At 45.0% G+C, this 21,872-nt stretch overlaps 1 protein-coding gene across 1 annotated transcript in view; it reads left to right on the top strand.

The window, feature by feature from the left end:
* The first annotated feature begins 11,076 nt into the window (after positions 1–11,076).
* SLC35E1 (solute carrier family 35 member E1) overlaps positions 11,077–21,872 on the top strand; it is a 28,219-nt gene continuing 17,423 nt past the window's right edge. Inside the window, exon 1 of the mRNA XM_075825330.1 lies at positions 11,077–11,583. Within this exon, the coding sequence (XP_075681445.1) occupies positions 11,229–11,583 (355 nt within the window). The 5' untranslated portion in view covers positions 11,077–11,228. The remainder of the gene's footprint in view (positions 11,584–21,872) is intronic.

A 21,872-nucleotide genomic window follows, 5' to 3' on the forward strand; every position in this document is an offset into this window, starting at 1 on the left:
ATGGCTGCCTGTTTTTTGGTCACCTCATCTCCTACAAAAAATGAAATAAAAAGTGATCAAACCGTCGCATGTACCCCAAAATGGTGGTATTAAAAACTACAGCGTATCCCGCAAAAAATAAGCCCTCATACCACTTAATCGACGGAAAAATAAAATAGTTATGGCTCTCTGAATTTGGCGACACAAAATACATTTTCTTTTTCCAGGCTCCTGGGCGATGCACGGACGCATGGGCCTATAGAAATGAATGATTTGCAGGTGAATTGCGGCCGCAAAAACACGTTCGTGTGCATAGGGCCTTATTCTCTTGCAGGAGAAATTCTGAAACCAGAAAATGGTATGCTTGTCCTATGTTTATGTGAACCTAGAAATTAGAACCAGGAGTTTTTGGTAGTGAGGATAAATTGGCACAATATCTTGAATGACAATTATGGCCATCATTATGTTTTCTTAGATGAAGGGTACTATAGTTTTGACGGTTTATTGGCTTTAGGTTTATGATGATTTCTTAGGTATTGTTTTTTTTTTTTCAACAGAATCTTACATGAACAATAGTATCTACCCATTTTCTTGTTCGGGAACCGGAATCACTACTATGTTAACTAGTTTCAGTACTTTATTCAGTTCCTTTTGAAGTGTAGGCTGGAAGTGTCAAATCATCTGGTACAGTAGAGGGTGAACAGTATTTTGTAGCCTTCTTCTAAGGTCTAAATAATTCAAATCCATTTTTTATGATAAACTTTGAAAATAGGACCTTGCACACACAACCATTAATGCGGTTTACAATACTTTATTAAACGTAGCAAATATTGGCGAACATTTTCAGTCCTGTAAAGACCTTCATTAGACCTCGAATCCTGTATGTTAGTAAAATTTATAACACGCTAAGAATAGAATCTGCACACTATGTCCCTGTACACAGTCGTCATCTATGGCGTCATAGCATCCCCATGGCACTATACTTGGGACTGGAAAGCATGTTCTTGTCGAAGGCTGGGTTAAAGCCTTCCTTAGCCATATTAGCCTTCAGAAGAAATGGCGCATTACTTTTTTTTTTTAAACCGCTATTCCCGAATAGCCATAAATCTTTTCTAGACTTATTTGAAAGGACTGTTGAGCGAGCTGCTTTTTATACAGATTCTGCTGAGACCTCCACCATGAAACCAGTGGTCATCTTCAGTAATAGAATGGATGATAGAAGTTTGTCTTCCCCTTAAAATGGTTCTCCGGTCGGTTTATTTATAGTGCCTTGTGAAAGCATTCACCCCCCCCCCCCCTCGGTGCATTACAACCTGGAATTAAAATTAAATTAGATTTTATGTATTGGACTTCACAAAATAGTCCACATTGTTACAGTGGAATGAAAAAAACAACTAAAACCAGAACAGTGATGAGCGCATATGTATTCACCCCCTTTGCCTTAAAACCTCTAAATAAGTTCTGGTCAAACCAATTAACTTCAGACGTCACATAATTAGTGAATAAGGTCCCCTGTGTGCAATCAAAGTGTCACATGATCTGTCACATGATGTCAGTATAAATACACCTGTTCTGAATCTCCTGAGTCTACAACATCACTAAGAAAGCAACACGAAGACCAAGGAGCTCTCCAAACAGGTCAGAGACAAAGATGTGGAGAAGTATAAATCAGTGTTGGGTATAAAATAATATCCCAAACTTTGAACATCCCACAAATAATTCCATTATAGTTAATTGGAAAGTATATGGCAATATACTTTCCAACTTTAAACCTGACAATAGAAGGTCTCCCACCAAAACTCAGACCAGGCAAGGAAAGGAGGGCATTAATAAGAGATTCAACAAAGACACTGTAACGTCCGTGGTTGCTGACAACGAACTCCTTCCATCCAGTCGACGCCCTTCTCTCCAGAGATGTCTGCACATACGGATGTCCTGTTCCACAGTGACCACCAGGGTGCGCTCGCGAGCTTAGTCCAGACTTAAAGGGAATGTGTTGCCAGAAAAACATGGTTTTTTTTTAAAAATTAAACATTTAGTGTGTGGGTGATTAAACACTGTTCAAATTTTTTTTATTTTTTTGCACGAGTCCAGGTAATATTATAAATTATTTCTAATTTATAATACTACCCATTTTTGGTCACTAGATGGAGCTGTTCCCAAAATTGCAGCATTGCAACATTGGGTTAAAAGCCCTCGCTCTAGTGAGCTCTCAGCTTCCCCCCCTCCTTTATCCTGGCTAGTGCCGGGATAAACGAGGGGTTTGAACGATGTAACCTCCTACACTGTGTGTCGCCATTTTTTTAGCTAACCCACAGTGTAGTAGGTTTACATACAGTAGTAAACACACACAAACACGAACATACATTGAAATCTCTTACCTGCTCCTGCCGCCGCGGCTCCCTCCGGCCCGTCCGCTCCGTTTGCTGCCGCTGGTGCAAGTGCACAAATCCGGAAGCCGCGACCGGAAGTAGTAATATTACTGTCCGGCCGCGACTTCCGGTCCACAGGAAAATGGCGCCGGACGGCGCCAATTTCGAATAGGACTGTGTGGGAGCGGCGCATGCGCAGTTCCCACACAGACGCCGTACACTGCAATCAATGGGACGGGAGCCGTTCGCAGTCCCTATGGGACTGTGGCTGCCGTATTCCATGTCTGTATGTGTCGTTAATCGACACACACAGAAATGGAACAAAAAATGGCAGCCCCCATAGGGAAGAAAAAGTGTAAAAATAAGAAAAAGTAAAACACAAACACACAAATGAATATAAACGTTTTTAATAAAGCACTAACATCTTTAACATATAAAAAAATAATTTGTGATGACACTGTTCCTTTAAAGGGAATGTGTTGCCAGAAAAACATGTTTTTTTTTTAAAAATTAAACATTTAGTGTGTGGGTGATTAAACATTGTTCAAATTTTTTTTATTTTTTTCACGAGTCAGGAAATAGTCAGTAAATATTATAAATTAATTCTAATTTATAATACTACCCATTTTTGGTCACTAGATGGAGCTATTCCCAAAATTGCAGCAGTGCAACATAGGGTTAAAAGCCCTCGCTCTAGTGAGCTCTCAGCATCCCCCCCTCCTTTATCCTGGCTAGTGCCGGGATAAACGAGGGGTTTGAACGGTGTAACCTCCTACACTATAAAAAAATAATTTGTGATGACACTGTTCCTTTAAAGGAACAGTGTCATCACAAAATTTTTTTTGATATGTTAAAGATGTTAGTGCTTTATTAAAAACGTTTATATTTATTTGTGTGTTTGTGTTTTACTTTTTCTTATTTTTACACTTTTTCTTCCCTATGGGGGCTGCCATTTTTTGTTCCATTTCTGTAGGTGTCGATTAACGACACATACAGACATGGAATACGGCAGCCACAGTCCCATAGGGACTGCGAACGGCTCCCGTCCCATCCACTTCTGTGTACGCCGTCTGTGTGGGAACTGCGCATGCGCCGCTCCCACACAGTCCAATTTGAAATTGGCGCCGTCCGGCGCCATTTTCCTGTGGACCGGAAGTCGGGCCGGACAGTAAGATTACTACTTCCGGTCGCGGCTTCCGGACTTGTGCACTTGGACCAGCGGCAGCAGACGGAGCGGACGGGCCGGAGGGAGCCGCGGCGGCAGGAGCAGGTAAGAGATTTCAATGTATGTTCGTGTTTGTGTACGTTTACTACTGTATGTAAACCTACTACACTGTGTGTTAGCTCAAAAAATGGCGACACACAGTGTAGGAGGTTAGACCGTTCAAACCCCTCGTTTATCCCGGCACTAGCCAGGATAAAGGAGGGGGGGATGCTGAGAGCTCACTAGAGCGAGGGCTTTTTACCCAATTTTGCAGCAAAAAGCAATGTGGTTGCTTTACCACTTGCAATGCTGCAATTTTGGGAATAGCTCCATCTAGTGACCAGCAATGGGAAATATTATAAATTAGAATCTAATTTATAATATTTCCTGGCTCGTGAAAAAAATAAAAAAAATTTGAACAATGTTTAATCACCTACACACTAAATGTTTAATTAAAAAAAACAAAACATGTTTTTCTGGCAACACATTCCCTTTAAGAAGCCAAAGCGAGCGCAGGTGGGAGATTGAGATAATTGCTCCCAGAGCACCCTGGGCTATAAGAAGGGCTGTGCCCCTTCCTCCCATGCCTGAGCGTTGTTTGTCGTATCCAAAGTTTGTCTATGCAAATGGTCTCCTAGTGTTTTCCCGTTCCCACTGTTCCCCGTACCTTTATCCTGTATCCCGTGCTATCTTGGTCAAGTGCCGTGCTAAGCTGTAATCGTGCTGTGCTGTACTCTACGCCTGTCCTGCTACTCCACGCCTGACGTCTACCTGCTGCCTAGTCCCAGCCGAGCCTGCCTTGCTGCTGTCCGAGCTGCCATAGGTACACTATACGAACTACAGACTGTGACCTGCGCCCTGCTGGCCAGCTGCCATACTGTCAAGGCGGTATGTCCCAGTGGGTCCACGAACCCAACGTGACAGTACGCACAGGCCATGGACCCCGCTGGTCGATCCAAGACCAAGATGAAGTCACAAGAGATGCGGACGCATATGCTAGACCTCCGGTCTCGACAGGACCAACTCCTCCAGGCTTTGAACATTATGGCATGTCGGCAGGAGGCAGTAGCTGCCGTTCCTCCTACTACACCTCCTGGCAGTGTTGATACCCGTTTTTTCTTTGCCACTTCCTGACCGCTATGATGGAGACGCAGGAACCTGTCGTGGATTTTTGAACCAGTGCCAGATTCACTTCAGCCTGTATGTAAGGGAATTTTCGTCTGATGGCGCAAGGGTCGCTTTCATCTCTCTCCTCACTGGCAAGGCTTGAGGGTCATACAGCGCTTTCTGGGATTCGCCAATTTTTACAGACAGTTCACCCCAAACTTCTCCTCACTGACTTCTCCAATCTCTAACCTCACCAAAAAGGGCATGAACGCCAAGGTGTGGACTCCTGAGGCAGAGTCCGCATTCAATAGCCTGAAGAGTGCCTTCACGTCAGCCTCTATCCATCATCATCCAGATGTTTCTACAGTTCTCGTTGGAGGTGGACGCCTCCTCTGTTGGTGCTGGTACACTCCTCTTCCAGAGAGGTTCTAAGGGCAATGGTATGTGGATATTTCTCTAAGCTCTTCTCTTCCGCAGAACGCAACTACTCGATTGGGGATCGGGAGTTACTGGCCATCAAATTGGCTCTGGAGGAGTGCGCAGCTCATCCCACTCTAATTTTTACGCACCACAAGAATCTCACCTATCTCCAGACGGCCCAACGGCTGAATCCTCGTCAGGCCAGATGGTCGTTGTTCTTTACCAGGTTCCAGTTTGAGCTCCATTATCGCCTGGCTGACAAGAATGTGAGGGCCGATGCCTTGTCCAGATCTTTTGAGACAGAGGACACCATGGAAATTCCACAGAATATTATTGACCCGTCTTGCATTGTCTCTGTCAACCCCCTGCAAGTTGGGGACATTCCTCCAGGGAGGACCTTTGTGTGCCTGGCTGACAGGAGAATCCTCCGCTGGGGACACTGCTCTAGACTGGCAGGTCACGCGGGGACCAGTAAAACCGGAGACCTGATTGCTCGTCATTTCTGGTGGCCCACGCTGCCCAAAGACATTATGGACTTTGTTTCTTCATTCTCAGTGTGCGCAGCTAACAACGTCGCTCACTCCAGACCTGCTGGTCTGCTCCAGCCATTGCCTGTGCCCGATGCTCCCTGGCAGCATATAGCTATGGACTTTGTTACGGACCTGCCTCCGTCTGTGGGATGCAGTACTGTCTGGGTGGTGGTGGACCGATTTTCGAAGATAGCCCACTTCGTTCCGCTGACCGGTCTTCCGTCTGCTCCTCAACTGGCCAAACTTTTCATCCAACGCATCTTCCACCTGCACAGCTTGCCGCGGCATATTGTGTCTGATCGGGGGGTTCAGTTCACCTCAAAGTTCTGGAGAGCCCTCTGCGGGCTCCTCGGTGTGAAGTTGGACTTTTCCTCAGTCCAATGGTCAGATCGAGAGGATCAATTAGGTCTTGGAGAACTACTTACGCCACTTCATCTCCAAGCAGCATGATGACTGGGTGCAGCTGCTTCCGTGGGCTGAGTTCTCATATAATAATCACACCAGCGAGTCCACAAGGAATACACCGTTCTTCATGGTCTACGGCCAACACCCACAAATTCCTCTCCCGGTGCCCGATAGGTCCAAGGTACCAGCGGCTGACTCTGCTTTTAGAGACTTCCTGCAGATCTGGCAGCAGACTCGATCCTCCATCATACTGGCAGTCGACCGCATGAAGGCTGACACAAGGAGAAGAGAACCTCCTTAATTTCTCCCTGGCACGAAGGTCTGGCTGTCCTCTCTGAATATCCGACTAAGGGTCCCATGATACAAATTTGCTCCCAGGTTCCTCTGACCCTTCGAGATCCTACACCCTTGTCGCCTACAAGCTTTGGCTGCCTCCTACCCTCAAGATCCCCAACTTCTTCCATGTCGCTCTCCTGAAGCCGGTGTTTCTGAACCGCTATACCAAGACTCCTAGCCCTTCGGTTGCCTTCAGCGGTCCTTCAGACACCTTTGAGGTTAAGGAGATCCTGGACACTAAAAAAGTAAGAGGAAGAACCTTTTATTTAGTAGATTGAAAGGGGTTTGGTCCAGAAGAGAATCTCAATGCTCCTACCCTCATTAAGAGGTTTCTCTCTCGTTCTGGTCCCAAGAGGAGGGGGCGTAAAAGGGGGGGATACTGTAATGTCCGTGATTGCTGACCACGAACTTCCATCCAGTCGACGCCCTTCTCTCCAGAGATGTCTGCACATTCGGCCATCCTGTTCCACAGTGACCACCAGGGTGCGCTCGCGAGCTCAGTCCAGACTTAAGAAGCCAAAGCGCACGCAGGTGGGAGATTGAGCGGATTGCTCCCAGAGCACACTGGGCTATAAGAAGGGCTGTGCCCCTTCCTCCCATGCCTGAGCATTGTTTGTCGTACCCAAAGTTTGTCTATGCAAATTGTCTTCTAGTGTTTTCCAGTTCCCAGTGTTCCCCGTACCTCTATCCTGTGCTATCCTGGTCAAGTGCCGTGCTGAGCTGTAGTCGTGCTGTGCTGTATTCCATGCCTTTCCTGCTACTCCACGCCTGACGTCTACCTGCTGCCTAGTCCCAGCCGAGCCTACCTTGCTACTGTCCGAGCTGCCACAGGTACACTATACGAACTATAGACTGTGACCTGCGCCCTGTTGGCCAGCTGCCATACCGTCCACGAACCCAAGGTGACAGACACCAACACTAACACTGAAGGATCTCCAAAGATCCACAGTATAGAGAGAAATATCTGTTCATAGGACCACTATAATCCATACACACTCCACAGAGTCAGGCTTTATGGAAGGAGTGTTTAGAGAAAAGCCAAAACCGCACGTGGCAGACTCCTCAAACACATGGAAGAAGGTTCTGTGGTCAGATGAAACTACAATTGAACTTTTTGGCCTTCATGGGAGACGCTATGTGTGGCGCAAACCCAACACTCCCATCACCCGAGAACACCATTCCCACAGAGAACCATGGTGGTGGCGGTATCATGCTGTGGGGATGCTTTTCATTGGCAGGGACTGGGAAACTGGTCAGGATTAAAGGAAAGATGGATGTCAGTAAACACAGGGACATTCTTGAGCAAAACTTGTTTGTCTACCAGAGATTTAAAATGTATCTTGTAAAGGCCTAGTCAAAGCCCAGACCTCAATCCAATTGAGAATTTGTGGCATGACTTGAAGACTGCCGTACACCAACGCAACCCATCGAACGTAAAGGAGTTAGAGCCGTTTTGCCAGTAAGTTTCGTCAAATATCGAAGTGTCTAGATGTGGTAGGCTAATAGAGATTCATCCCAAGAGACTTTTATCTGTAATTGTAGCAAAAGGTGGCTGTACAAAGTATTGAGTTTCTGGGGGTAAAAACTTATTTGCATTTAAGTTCTTTGTCTTAAAGGGGTCTTCCCATGAGAGACATTTATGACATATCCCTAGGATATGTAATAAATGTCAGATAGATGCGGATCCCACCTCTGGGACCCGCACCAATCTCCGGAACGGGGCCCCCTAAACTCCGTTCAGCCGCTCTGTGGCTGAATGAGGTGAATTCCGACCAAGAAAAAGGTTATATGGTCGTGAGTTACGTAAACAGGTCGTGAGTTACGCTGTTTTCGTAACTACCATAGTAGTGAATGGCAGTTACGGAAGCGGCATAGCATGCGAGCTACGCTGTTTCCGTAACTACCCTTCCCTTCTATGAGACTTACGGAAACAGCATAGTTCAGCAAGGTCGGAATTCACCTCATTCAGCCGCAACACAGAGCGGCTGAACAGGGTTTAGGGGGACCTGTTCTAGAGATAGGTGCGGGTCCCAGAAGTGGGACCGGCATCTATCTGACATTTATGACATATCCTGTGGATATGTCATAAATGTCTCAAATAGGAAAAACCCTTTAAGTATTGTTTGTGTCACAGTAAAAAAAATATTTTGCACCTTCAAATTTGTAGGCGTATTGTGTAAATCAAAAGGTATAACCCTCCCCCCCCCAAAAAAAATAATAATTTTCATTCATGATTGTAATGCAATAAAACAGGAAAAACAGCAATGGAGGTGTAAATACTCTCACAAGGCATTCGATATAAACATAAATCTAGGTACGCAAGTAGAAGCCACAATGAGCACAGCTAATGTAAGTTAGAGGGCTCTCCTGTAAGCCTTCCTGTCCATTGGAACCCTAAACTGGGAGGAATCGTCAAAGGTAAGAGCAATCTTTGCCTCATATTGCAATTAAAACTGAGAAGTAAAGAATTTTTTTCTAGGTGTTTCGGATCAGCCATTTCCCCCCCTTCTCTTCACAATCCAGTGTCTGGCTGTAAGACAACTATGTTCGGCTGATCGCTAAATCACCCGTCTTCACTATAAAAATGCATACTTGGCCAAGTTTTATTTCAATGGGGAGAGGGGAAGAAGCTGCTGCCAGACCCCTTTCTGGCAGTAGCTTATCTGTCGCGGGAACAAAGGACCAAGCATGTTGAAATCTGGGCAATTGGGAGCCCCCACACACATAAGATTGTCGGCCAATCTTGACTAACACGGTGGATTCGGACGACTTTTATCTAATGTATTTGGCCAGCTTTAAGCTAGGGAGACACACCAATTTTGGCCGAGACACAGGTTCCATGGCTAATGATCTCGGTGTTGCGCTGCCTCCTTTGCAGTGTCGCACTTGTCGCATCGCAGGAATAAAAGTAAATGCGGCCGTGTTGCAGTGACCGCGACAGTCGTAGGAAATCTAAACTTGATGGATTTTTTGCCACGGTCGTGTCGCTGTCACCGCAACCTTTGGGTCACAATGCAGCCACATTCACTTTCATTACTACGACGCAGCCAGCACGTCACCGTGATGCATGCAGCGCATTACGGCGAACTTTGGCTGATCCTGGTGAATGTAGGTGGGCAGGGTTTTTTTTTAACCTTTCTGCTTCTTGTCCCTATTGTCTGAACTAACACTAACATACACACATATTGGTATAATATACCAATTTATTGGGCAGTATATAAAATAGAAAACATTTGGTATGGGCAAACTCTTTCTAAAGATTACTTAACATGCCTGAGTTTTTAGCGGTGTATAAATTCACTCCGTGGTGGAACTTCGCATCTCTCACACTCCCAAGCTATACCCTGAAATGGTCAGCGTGAGCTGTGATCCCTTGCATTTATAGACAGAGGTCTAGTTAGATTTGAGATAAGAATTGACACTCTAAAGTCAGTTACAGAAGAGTAGATTTATGCAAATCTTGGCTTGACCAGGGTCTTAGGCCCCATGCACACGAACGTGCTTTTGCGGCCGCAATTCCCCCGAAAATCCACGGGAGAATTGCGGCCCCATTCATTTCCATGGGGCCATGCACACGACCGTAGTCTTTACGGTCCATGCATGGCCCGGGAGCCCGCACCGCAGAAAGAACGGACATGCCTTATTACGGCCGTCTTCTGCGGTCCGGGCTCATTGAAAATAATGGCGGCGGCCATGTGATTTGCCGCCCGACCTGAAAATCACGGCCGTGCACATGGCTACGGTCGTGTGCATGAGGCCTTAGGACTCAAGCTCACATAGGGGCCTAATGCCCCCATATTATGTTCGTCTGAAACCAGCCTAAGGGTATGTTTATATGTGGCAAATTTGTTGCAAAAAAAATAAATCAGTGCATGTTTTTCTTGATCCAGGCTACAAACAAAAACATCGGTTGTGACCCATTTTTTTCACACACCACCTTTCTGGACACAAATTCCTTGTTATTTGTACTTGTGGCTAGTGTTTCTTGTGAAGTAGTTTCTACCCGTGAGAAAAAACGAAAACGTTTTCCTAAAGAAGTTTTTCGTTTGCTCCTCTGCTGGCACTCTGAGGACACGTTCGCTCACATGGTGTATATGTAGGATTATACATCAAACATCAACAAGGATGTTTTCTAAGCCTTCAGTCACACCTGCGTCGGTGCGGTCTGTTGTTCTGCTCCATCAGTGGAGCAGAACAAGGGAATAATGGAAGCAACGGTTCTGTTGCAAAACGGACGCTGCCGGTGGCCGATGGAACCCATTGACTTTAATAGGTTAAGTCGGGGTGTCCGTGATTTTACCAGTATTGTCGATAGTAATCTCCGGTAATCCCTGCCGGATCTGCGACGGAGTCCCCTAACGGATACTCCAACGCAGATGTGAACAAAGCCTAACAGGGTTAAATCCTAGCAGAAGGAATAAAGAAAATATTTCTCAAAGAAGAATCTCCTTCCATCCGCTGGGATCCATTCCTGATTTGGCATATAGAGACCAATTGGGTAAATTCTCCGATTTTCTAACATGTACTGAATAAAAAAAAGATGGCTGGTAACTGGCTGTTACGGAAACCTCTTCTATTGTTTACCTGCAGTAGTTTCTCTACCTGAGATCCTGTATCAGCTGACCAAAAGGATCACTAAATGTACAATTTATAGGTATAGTCAACCCCAACAAGAACAAACGTCAAACCAGGCAGGCAAAGACTAGACCGGAAATGACGATCTCGATTAACTGGCTCGTCCCAGCGGAAATGAGGTCATTGTGAAAATGCCCTATCACCACCAATTCTCTTGACGTTTCCTCTTCCACGTCTCTGTTCTGTGTGTGTCCCGGTCTGGTGTGCGGCTTCCCCGTGGGAAGGAGGAGGATCGGGGTCATGGCGGTGGTGTCCGGAGTGGGGGGCGCCGGGCCAGTGGCGCCTGGTAACGTACGAGATGGGGCCCGGATAGCCATGCTATGCCTTCTTTGGTATTCAGTGAGCTCAGGTGGCAACGTGGTGAACAAGATCATCCTGAACGGCTTCCCATACCCAGTGACTGTGTCCCTCTTCCATATCCTGGCTATCTGCTGCTTCCTCCCCCCGATGCTCCGTGCATGGGGAGTCCCGCACACCCAACTGCCCGCCCGATACTATCGCTGGTACATAATCCCGCTGGCCTTCGGGAAGTACTTCGCCTCAGTGTCCGCGCATTTCAGCATCTGGAAAGTGCCCGTGTCTTATGCACATACCGGTGAGTAGTCCGCCTGCTAATATAGAGCTGCCAGTGACAAGCCGCTCCAAATGGCAGTCAGTATAGGGGGGCTCCAGTCGAGTGGAAGGGATGGGGCAGGCTTGGGAATGGGCTTCTGTGTGACTTGACAATTTCCCATTAATCTGCCTTCCCATTGCGCCTTTGTCTCATAATGTAACTAGACGGGTCATTCTAATAAACTTGGTTAAAGTGATCTAAAGTTAGAGTTCCTAGGAACGTATAAGAACTAGTGCTGACAAAGTCCTCAGCGACCAATAAGATTTCAGCTTTTATTTTTTTCTGCTGCAGTTTGGAAATTGAGCAGTGATCCGATTGGTTGCTAAGGACATCTCCGTCTGCGTTGTTTTATACCTGAGATGATACAGCCTCCGTATTGGGTGGGAAGTGGGTATAAGAAGTTGAGAGGTTTTACAATTGTGTCCTGTCTATGGTATTCCGACAGGTATAGATCTAAGCGCTCATTCACACAAGCATATTCGGGATCTGTGTGGTACTTCGGTGTAATGCAGTACCCATTGAGCTGTGGGCCCATACAGTACTTTGCATATTGTCTTAGAGGTATTCTCACTGAAGCACCGTACTGCAGCACACACCGTTCCTATGGGTTCGTAATGCAGACCCGTCTGAACCGTATACAGGTTCCGTGTACCGAACGTGAAAGAAATTTACCAGCGGAGAGAAGGCCTGTATATGTAACCGCTTTGATAAAAAAAAATTGTCCACCTGGAAGTCAATGGTAAATTTCCCACAGTGCACTTAATGAAAAAATAATATCTTACAAGCTAATGTTGGCAGAGTCGATGTACATTATTCACAAACTGACAACAGACCTGAAGCGGTTTGTTTAGTTAAGGAGGCAAAGTCTTGTGAAAACTCACACCGTACAAACAGATGCAGATTTATCAATGCGTCATAAGAGCGAACTGAAAAACGGTGGCAGAGGTAGCGCCATATTTATTGAACACTTGCTCCATTTACTGAGACTGCGGCAGATTTGATATCCATCTAAAATAGTAATTTTTCAGTTGCAGAAAGTACTGCAACAAATCTGTCACGTGTGAACAAACCTTAAAGGGGTTATCCGGGGACCAAAAATTACATTGCAATAATATATTTATGTGAAACTAAGTAACTTACTAATATACTTTAATTAAAAATTGACGTCCATATATGGACAGTTACAATGACGTGGGCAGAAGTTGTGGGGTCGCCAAGCAGAGCTTCAGCTGATGCCTTGCTCGGGGACTCCAGTACTGTTCTGCTGACGTCGTTGTCCATATATGGACAGTGAGTGATGTGGGCAGAAGTTGTGGAGTCCCCAGGCAGAGCATCAGCTGATGCTCTGCTTGGGGACTCCAGCAATAGGAAACCCCTGAATTGACCAAATATGGACGTCGGGAGCAGGACTTGAGTCCTGGGCAGAGCTCTAGCAGATACTCTGCTTGGGACTCAAGCAATAGGCAATGTGACAGCCCCTTGTGGTCATGTTCACGAACAGCACATGATGCAAGAGCTCAGTCACGTGTCGGAGCGCGTCACTATTAGAGAAGCTCCAGCGCTTCCTGAATAATTCATGAGGTTTGAACTGCACCGTTTAGCACAGAAGTTTTAATTTAAAGTATATTAATAAATTACTTAGTTTCACATAAATATATTATTGCAATGCAATTTTTGGTCCCCGGATAACCCCTTTAAGGCCCCATGCACACGACCGTAGTTTTTATCCATAATTACGTATAATCTGCAGACCCATTCACTTCTATAGGACACGGACACCTTTTCCGTATATTAACGGATGTGCGTCCGGGCCATAGAAATGATCTGCAAAATATAGAACATGTCCCATTCCTGTCCGCAATTGCGGCACTGACGCGCCCATAGAATTCTATGGGTACGTGCAAAATTGTGGACGGCTACGTATGTGCATCCGTAGTCGTCCGTAATTGCAGAAGCATTTCTATGTGGCGGCAGGGAATTCCCCAAGAAAATGGCGCCTCAGCAATCATGTGACCTGTTCAAGGGGTTGGGATATGTTAATGACGTAATTTGTATCCTTTTTTTTCTCTTGCGGATCCGTAAATACAGATACACTACGGTCGTGTTCATGAGGCCTAAGACAGAAATTTGGGCTCAAAATACCAAACTTTGCACTCAGCGATTCCACTACCGTTATCCCTTTGTGCGCTGATGTGAAGTCCATACTGATGACACGTCAGATGACCATGTCCATAGTTGCTATTAATGACATCTTTGCGAACAGAGCGACAACCGGAGCGGTGGAGAAACAGTGCTACACATAATGCAAAGCCTGCATTTCATGTCAAGTTTTCTTTCTTTTTTTTTTTTTTTTAGTAAATTGGAGTAAATCTGACGTTTGTACTGCTTATTACAATTAGGGCAGACGTACATAGTGCCAAACTCTGATCCTGCAACAGTATAGATATTGTGACTGAACCCCGCAACGGAAGGTGAAAGTGAAACCACAGCTTCCATTTCAGTCACCATTGATATCAATGGTGACGGAAACATCGGTAATGCTTTCCGTTCGTCACCATTCCGGCAGGTTTCCGGTTTTCTGACTGAATCAATAGCGCAGTCGACTCCGCTATTGATTCCGTCGTTAAAACGGAAACCTGCCGGAATGGTGACGAACGGAAACCATTAGCGATGTTGACTGAAACGTAAGCTGTGGTTTGACTTTCCGTTGCGGGGCTCACCCGACGGAACCCCGGAACGGAGAGCGAACGCGGATGTGAACAGGCCCTAAGGCTTCGTTCACATCCGTGTCAGGGCTCCGTTCAGGGTTTCCGTCTGCGCTTTCCGTCAGGGAAACTTATGAACGGAGCCCTGACTGAAACAAACGGAAACCTTTGGTTTCCTTTTGCATCACCATTGTTTTTAATGGTGACTAATCCGGTGCAAATGGTGTCCGTTTGTCTCCGTTGTGCCAGGGTTCCGTCGTTTTGACGGAATCGATGCCGTAGTCGACTGCGCTATTCATTCCATCAAAACGGCGGAACCCATGCACAACTGAGACAAGCGGAAACCATTTGCATCGGATCCGTCACCATTGAAATAAATGGTGATGCAAACGGAAACCTATGGTTTCATTTGCTTCAGTCAGGGTTCCGTTCATGGGTTCCCCTGACTGAGAGCTCTGACGGAGCCCATGAACGGAGTCACAGCGCAGATGTGAATGAAGGCTAAGTCGTAATGTTTCAGGTAACCAATTGTGATAAGGTCGGCATCCTGGAACACTCACTTAAATATCCTATGAAGTAATAAGTGCTTGGGTTTCTGAAGATAAGGCCGTTGTTGACAATCAGTAAAGCCATGTGTCTGATTCCCTTTCATGAAACATATGCTTCCAGTCTGTTCTTACACAATCCCTTTCAGTACATAGAACTAAGGGCCTGTTCACATCAGCGTTTGGCGTTTCCGTTCACCTACTCTGTCAGATGGACGGAGAGCCAAACAAGAACTATCGAGTCCCTTGCTATGTTGTTGTATCAGTTGCACATGAGTCCTGATGCACTTTACCGCCTTCCGCTCCCAGTTTCCACTCCTCACAATTGTGTAGGGCATTGCTTCTATAGCCGTTCCATGAGACTTTTGGGGTTTTCTGGTTTGCTCTTCTGGCTACAAGTGTTCCAGACGAGAGGTCAATGTGGCTCCCAAGTTGACTTTTTTTTTTTAAATCCCAGTTCCATTGCACAGCTGATTTGGTTCCGTTGGGGTGTCCGTGGTTTTACTGGAAGCAATAGCGCAGCATGCCGCGTGATTGTGTCTGCTATTCTCGGGCCAGATCTGCGATGGAGGCCCCATACAGAGCCTCCAATGCAGATGTGATTGAGGCTTAAGACTGTACATTGTATTCCGTACATTTATTCTGACCTTGTTACTTAAAAACGTCCTCCAATATAAAGCACTAGATAAATTCATTATACCGGTCCTGTCACTGCTCTATGGAATGCTTTGTACAGTGCATTGCACCAAATTGCGGTGTTTTTTCAGGCGGAATGTACGCTACGGAATTCCTGCGCTGAAAAAAAAAATGGATATACTTACCATGGTGATGCGTCCCTCTGATGTTCTGCAGCCCTGGGATAAGGTTTGCATCCCATGTGACCGCTGCAGCCTGTGATTGGCTGAAGCGGTCGCATGGGATGAAACGTCATCCCAGGAAGCCAGCCTGGACGAAGAAGCACAGAATTCTGGCTAAGTATAAGACTATTTTATTTTTTGCGTTTCAAAATTTGCAGCGCAATTGCGGCTTTTTCGTTGCAAAAATCGCAACATCTGCTTTTTGTTGCAGGGTTTACCTCTCCATTGAATTGATTAGGGAAAACCCGCAACAAAAAAGCAGAGATTACGCAAATACAATTGACATGCTACGGATTAGGGCTGGGCGATTAATATAATTAATTTCGCCCTAATTGACTATCACGATTCAGTTTTTTAACAGAATTGTTGGGACGATTTTTTATTTATTTTTTATTATTATTATTGAAGCTCCGCCGCCTGGTCCGCCCTGTTTTGTCCCTGCTTCCCCAAGGAACTGTTCTGTACTGAACAAAATGATACCGTACGGAACAGCAGTTTCGCAGGGACTCCTAGTATATAGGGACACACCCCCCCCCCCCCCTTGCAGATCTCACCACCACCAGCCCCACCCCCCCCTGTTATCTACTGCTGCAATTTACACTGCTCTCACCAAGAAGGATGGGGGAGGCCTGCAATGTCAGAGACCGGCAGAGAGGGATGTTGGTGCACGCAGTCATACGGAAACACCAGTAATACTCCAAACACATTGATTATAGATTCTGTTAACCTGTTCCCTGCCGGGGAACACAGAAGTTATAATCAATTAGATATACATTTTTATAATTGTATTTCAGATAAAAAGTATTTGCAGAGATTAAAAGTTGTGAAGTTACGTACAATTATAACCATATGTTATTTATATAAAGAAAATTTATTAACCCCTTCCCGCCCAATCACGTACAGTTACGTGATGGAAACTGGTGTCTTAACACATTTCCATGTTACTGTACGTGAAGGAGATGGAGCTAGCTCAGGAGCTGAGCCCGCACCATGACCGCCGGGTGACCGCTATATGTTACAGCTGGCACCCTGAGGTATCGGCCAGGACCGGAGCTAGCATCTGATCCAGCCGATTAACCCCTCATATTCTGCGTTCAATAGAGATAGCAGCATGTGAGGAGTTTTTAGCCACCGGCACACCAGCAACGTGGTTGCTGGTGGCTGCAAAGGCGATCGGAGGCCCAATACTTCCCGGTCTGTCAGCAACGGAAGCCTCCTATGCCCCGCTCGGTGGCGGGGCCCAAAAGGCTTCCAGTACCATCGACAAGATGGCGCCGGCTCAGAAGCTGAGCCGGCGTCATCAGCAGTGTGTGTCCGCTGTTTGTTACAGCAGACACCCCGCTGTATCGACAGGAACCGGAGCTAGCTCCGATTCCTGCCATTAACCCCTTCTATGCAGCGATCCATTGCGATCATGGCATCTTAGCGGTTTGTAGCAAATCGGCAGCCTGCCATGCGATGGCAAGGCTGGCGACTGCTACTATAGCAACTTGAGGCCTAACCATGGCCTCCTGTCTGCCATTACGGAAGCCGTTTATGCCCCGCCCGGAGGCGGAGCCGGATCGACTTGCTGTCAGTGAACAACTGACAGTTCCAATACATTGTACTACATAGGTAGCGCAATGTATTAGATCATCAATCAAACAGTTGGACCTTCAAGTCCCCTAGTGGGACTAACGAAAAGTGTAAAAATAAAAGAAAACACAATCGCCCCCTTTTTCCCTTTATCAAGTAATTTATTATTGAAAAAAGTAATAAACCATACATATTTGGTATCGCTGCGACAGTAACTAACTGAACTAAAAAAATATTATTTTTTCCCGCTCCGTGAACGCCGTAAAAACAAACAAAAAAATACTGCCATAATTGCTGTTTTGGTAATTTTGTCTTCCAAAAAAAAGGATAAAAAGTCGCATGTACCCCAAAATGGTACCAATGATAACTACAGCTCGTCCCTCAGAAAAATAGCCCTCATACCACTACGTCTATGAAAAAATAGAAGAAATGTTCCCCTCGGGCTGCACAACTGGATATTTTTCCTTCCTGACTTATTGGAGCCTTCACTTATTTTGTTTCAAGAAGTGAATTATCAAGGCACTAAAATTAGGGAACCAGGAAGGGGAGGACCCAAACATATCTGCTGGAAGCAAGGGTGCCCGTATTATACCAGGACAACACTTCCCAGCAAAATTCCCCAAACTGCAAAGGTGCGGAATGTGGACCAAAAGGGGGATAAGGAAGGACATTTATCAGTGCGACACCGGCCTGTGCAGAAAGGATTGAGCACAGCGTAACACACATCTATGGATTATTTTATTTTTTTTACCTTATTATACCACCTGACTATGCCCCTGATGTACTCTGCCCAGCTCACATATGCCCCCACATTATAAACGGAAACGCCAGTAATACTCCAAACAAAACTACTACCAAGCAAAATCCACACTCCATAAGCCAAATGGCGCTCCCTCCCTTCTGAGCCCTACAGTGTGCCCAAACAGCAGTTTACTTCCACATATATGGCATCACCATACCGGGAGAACCCATTTAACAATTTTTGGGGTGTGTTTCCAGTGGCAACAGCCGGGCACGACATATTTGCCACTGAATTGGCATATCTAGGGAAAATTTTAAATTTTTACTTTGCACCTTCAGCAGCGCAATCATTTATGGAAAAGACCTGTTGGGTGAAAATGCTCACTACACCCCTTAATAAATGCCTTGAGGGGTGTCGTTTCAAAAATGGGGTCACTTGTCAGGGGTTTCTTTTATTTCACATCAGAGCCTCTGCAATTGTGAACCAATACTTTGTAAGTCGCCAAATTAGGCCTTAATTTTACATGGTACTCTTTCACTCCTGAGCCCTGTCGATAGTCTTGGAAAAAGATTAGGGCCCCATGTAGGATGATTCTAAAACCGGGAAACCCAGCATAATAGAGAGCTGTCTTGTTCTGGTGGCACAAGCTGGGCACCACATATTGGCATATCTATGGAAAAAAAAAACATTTTCACTCTGCAACATCGATTGCACACTAATTTCTGCCAAACACCTGCGGGGTTAACATGCGCACTACTCCCCTAGGTGAATACCTTGAGGGGTGTAGTTTCTAAAATGGGTTAAATTCTGGGGGGGGATCCACTGTTTTGGTCCCACAGGGGTTTTGCAAATGCGACATAGCGCCCAGAAAGCAAATGCAGCAAAATCTGTACTCCAAAAGCAAATGGCGCTCCTTCCCTTCTGAGCCCTGCTGTGTGCCCAAACAGTTTATGACCACATGTGGGGTATTGCCTTACTCGGGAGAAATTGCTTTACAAATGTTGGTTCTTTTTTTTTTATTATTTTTTTTTACCTTCAGCAAATTAAAAATTTTGAGCTAAAACGACGTCTTATTGTTGAAAAATATGGAACATGTCCTTTTTCAGGCCGTAATTGCAGCACGGGCAGGCCCATAGAAGTCTATGGGGCTCCCGTAATTACGGGTGGCTACGTGTGTGCACCCGTAATTACAGGAGCGTTGCTATGCGACGTCAAGGCATAGTCACTGTCCAGGGTGCTGAAAGAGTTAACTGATTGGCAGTAACTCTTTCAGCACCCGGGACAGTGACTACAGCTGGAGTTAATAGTATTAAAAGTTAACTTACCTGCTTCTTCCTCCAGTCCGGCCTCCGGGGATGACTTTTCATCCCATGTGACCGCTGCAGCTGTCACATGGACTGCCGCGTCATCCAGGGAGGTCGGACTGGATGTCAAAAGAGGCACGCGTCCCCAAGACAACAGTACGTATCAACTTTTACTTTCAATCGCTGCGGAAACTCTGCCCGAAAGTGCTGCCCCTTCTCCCTTTCCAGCACTGATAGAGAGAAGGGGCTGCCGATTAGTGCAGAGAAAACGTGTCCGTAAATACGGGTGGAATACGTGTGGCAAAGGACCTGTATTTACGGGAGGAAAAAAAATATGTTTGTGTGCATGAGGCCTAAATGTGATCTCCAAAAGCCAAATGGCGCTCTTTTTCCCTTCTAAGCCCTGCCGTGTGTCAAAACAGCCGTTTGACCACATGTGGGGTATTGTTTTACTCGGGAGAAATTGCTTTACAAATTTTGTGGTGCTTTTTCTCCTTTAGTCCTTGTGGAAATGAGAAAAAATTAGCTAAACCCACATTTTCTTTGAAAGAATGTAGATTTTTATTTTCACGGCCTATTTCCAATAATTTCTGTAAAAAAACCAGTGCGGTCAAAATGCTCACTGTACCCCTAGATAATTTCCTCAAGGTGTGTAGTTTCCAAAATGGGGTAACTTTTGGGGGATTTCCACTGTTTTGGCACCGCAAGAGTCATTCAAACATCACATGGTGCCTAAAATATTTTCTAATAAAAAGGAGGCCCCAAGATCCTCCTAGGTGCTCCTCTGCGTCTGAGGCTTGTGTTTCAGTCCAGTAGCACACTAGGGCCACATGTGGGATATTTTCTAAAAACTGCAGAATCTGGGCAATAAATATTGAGTTGCATTTCTCTGGTAAAACTTTCTGTGTTACAAAAAAAATAGATTAAAAATGAATTTCTGCAAAAAAAAAAAGGAAATTTTGAAAATGTCATACCTATATTGCTTTAATTCTTGTGAATCGTCTAAAGGGTTAAGAAACTTTTTAAATGCTGTTTTGAATACTTTGAGGGGTGAAGTTTTTAAAATGACTCATTGGTAGTTACTAATATATAAGGCCCTAAAAGCCGCTTCACAACTGAACTGGCCCCTGTAAAAATAGCCTTTTGACATTTTCTTGAAAATGTGAGAAATTGATGCTAAAGTAATAAGCCTCGTAACGTAATTTCTGCTGAAGTTCTAAGCCTTGTAATATCCTAGAAAAATAAAATGATGCCAATCTAAAGTAGACATATGGGGGATAGTAATTAGCAACAATTTTGTGTGGTATAACTGCCTGTCTTACAAGAAGATACATTACAATTGATAAATTGCAAAAATTAGCATTTCTTTTCACTAAATTGAATTTATCGACCAAACTTTTCCACTATCATAAAGTCCAATGTGTCACGAGAAAACAGTCTCAGAATCGCTTGGATAGGTAAAAGCATTCCCAAGTTATTACCACATAAAGTGACACGTGTCAGATTTGAAAAAATGGGTCTGGTACTGAAGGGGTTAAAGTATCTCTTGGTATTACTTTTAAATAAACAGTAAAAAAATCTGAAAATTGAGATTCAAATCGAAAATCGCCCAAAGCGTTGAAAAAAAAATCGAGATTTTATTTTTTGGCAAACTCGCCCAGCCCTACTGCAGATTAAAAAACGCATTGCAGGTAAATATGAGTTTTTGTTTTTTTTCTGCTGATCATTTTACGTAGCATGTGGATGAGACTTCTTAAAATCGCATCTACTCTGCTGCTACTGTATCATGCTGTGGATTTTCCGCAACAAATGCCGTTGCGGAAAATCCGCAATATTTACTTTAAATGTGAACTTAACCCTTAGGGTATGTTCACATGCAGTGGTTTCAGACGTAATTCGGGCGTTTTACGCCTCGAATTACGCCTGAACAAAACGCCCCTAATACGCCTACAAACATCTGCCCATTTCTTTCAATGGGAATTACGATGTTCTGTTCCCACGAGCCTTTATTTTACGCTTCACTGTCAAAAGACAGAGCGTAAAAAGAAGTAGCATGTCACTTCTTGAGGTGTTTTTTGGAGCTGATTTTCCATTGAACACTATGAAAAACGTCTCAAAAAACATCTGAAAAGAAGCTCCGTATTTTTCAGACGATTTTTGTTAAGCGTGTGAACATACCCTTAGGCTGCCATACACATCGAATAACTATTGACTAAATGCTTGTTTTGGCCAACAGCTATTTCGGCTGACTTGGTTGAGCGGGCATCCTTATTTCAATGGGGAAAAGGAAATAAGCCACAGCCAGATACCTTTTGGCAGAGGCTTGATCCTTCTTTCCTTCGACATCTACCGTTGGTGAGAGTCAGATGGCTCTCATGCACTTTAGAAACTGTATAAGTTTTGTCGGTCTTTAGACACCTTTTTACATATGAAAATATTTTTTTCATTTAATCAATGCCTTATAGTGAAGGTGCTTTACAGAAGGCCAAAATAACACATTAATAAAGTGTCCGGTATAGGAAGTGCATAAAACGATTGAATTT

This window comes from Rhinoderma darwinii, chromosome 1 (genome assembly GCF_050947455.1).
Source record: "Rhinoderma darwinii isolate aRhiDar2 chromosome 1, aRhiDar2.hap1, whole genome shotgun sequence".
NCBI lineage: Eukaryota > Metazoa > Chordata > Amphibia > Anura > Rhinodermatidae > Rhinoderma > Rhinoderma darwinii.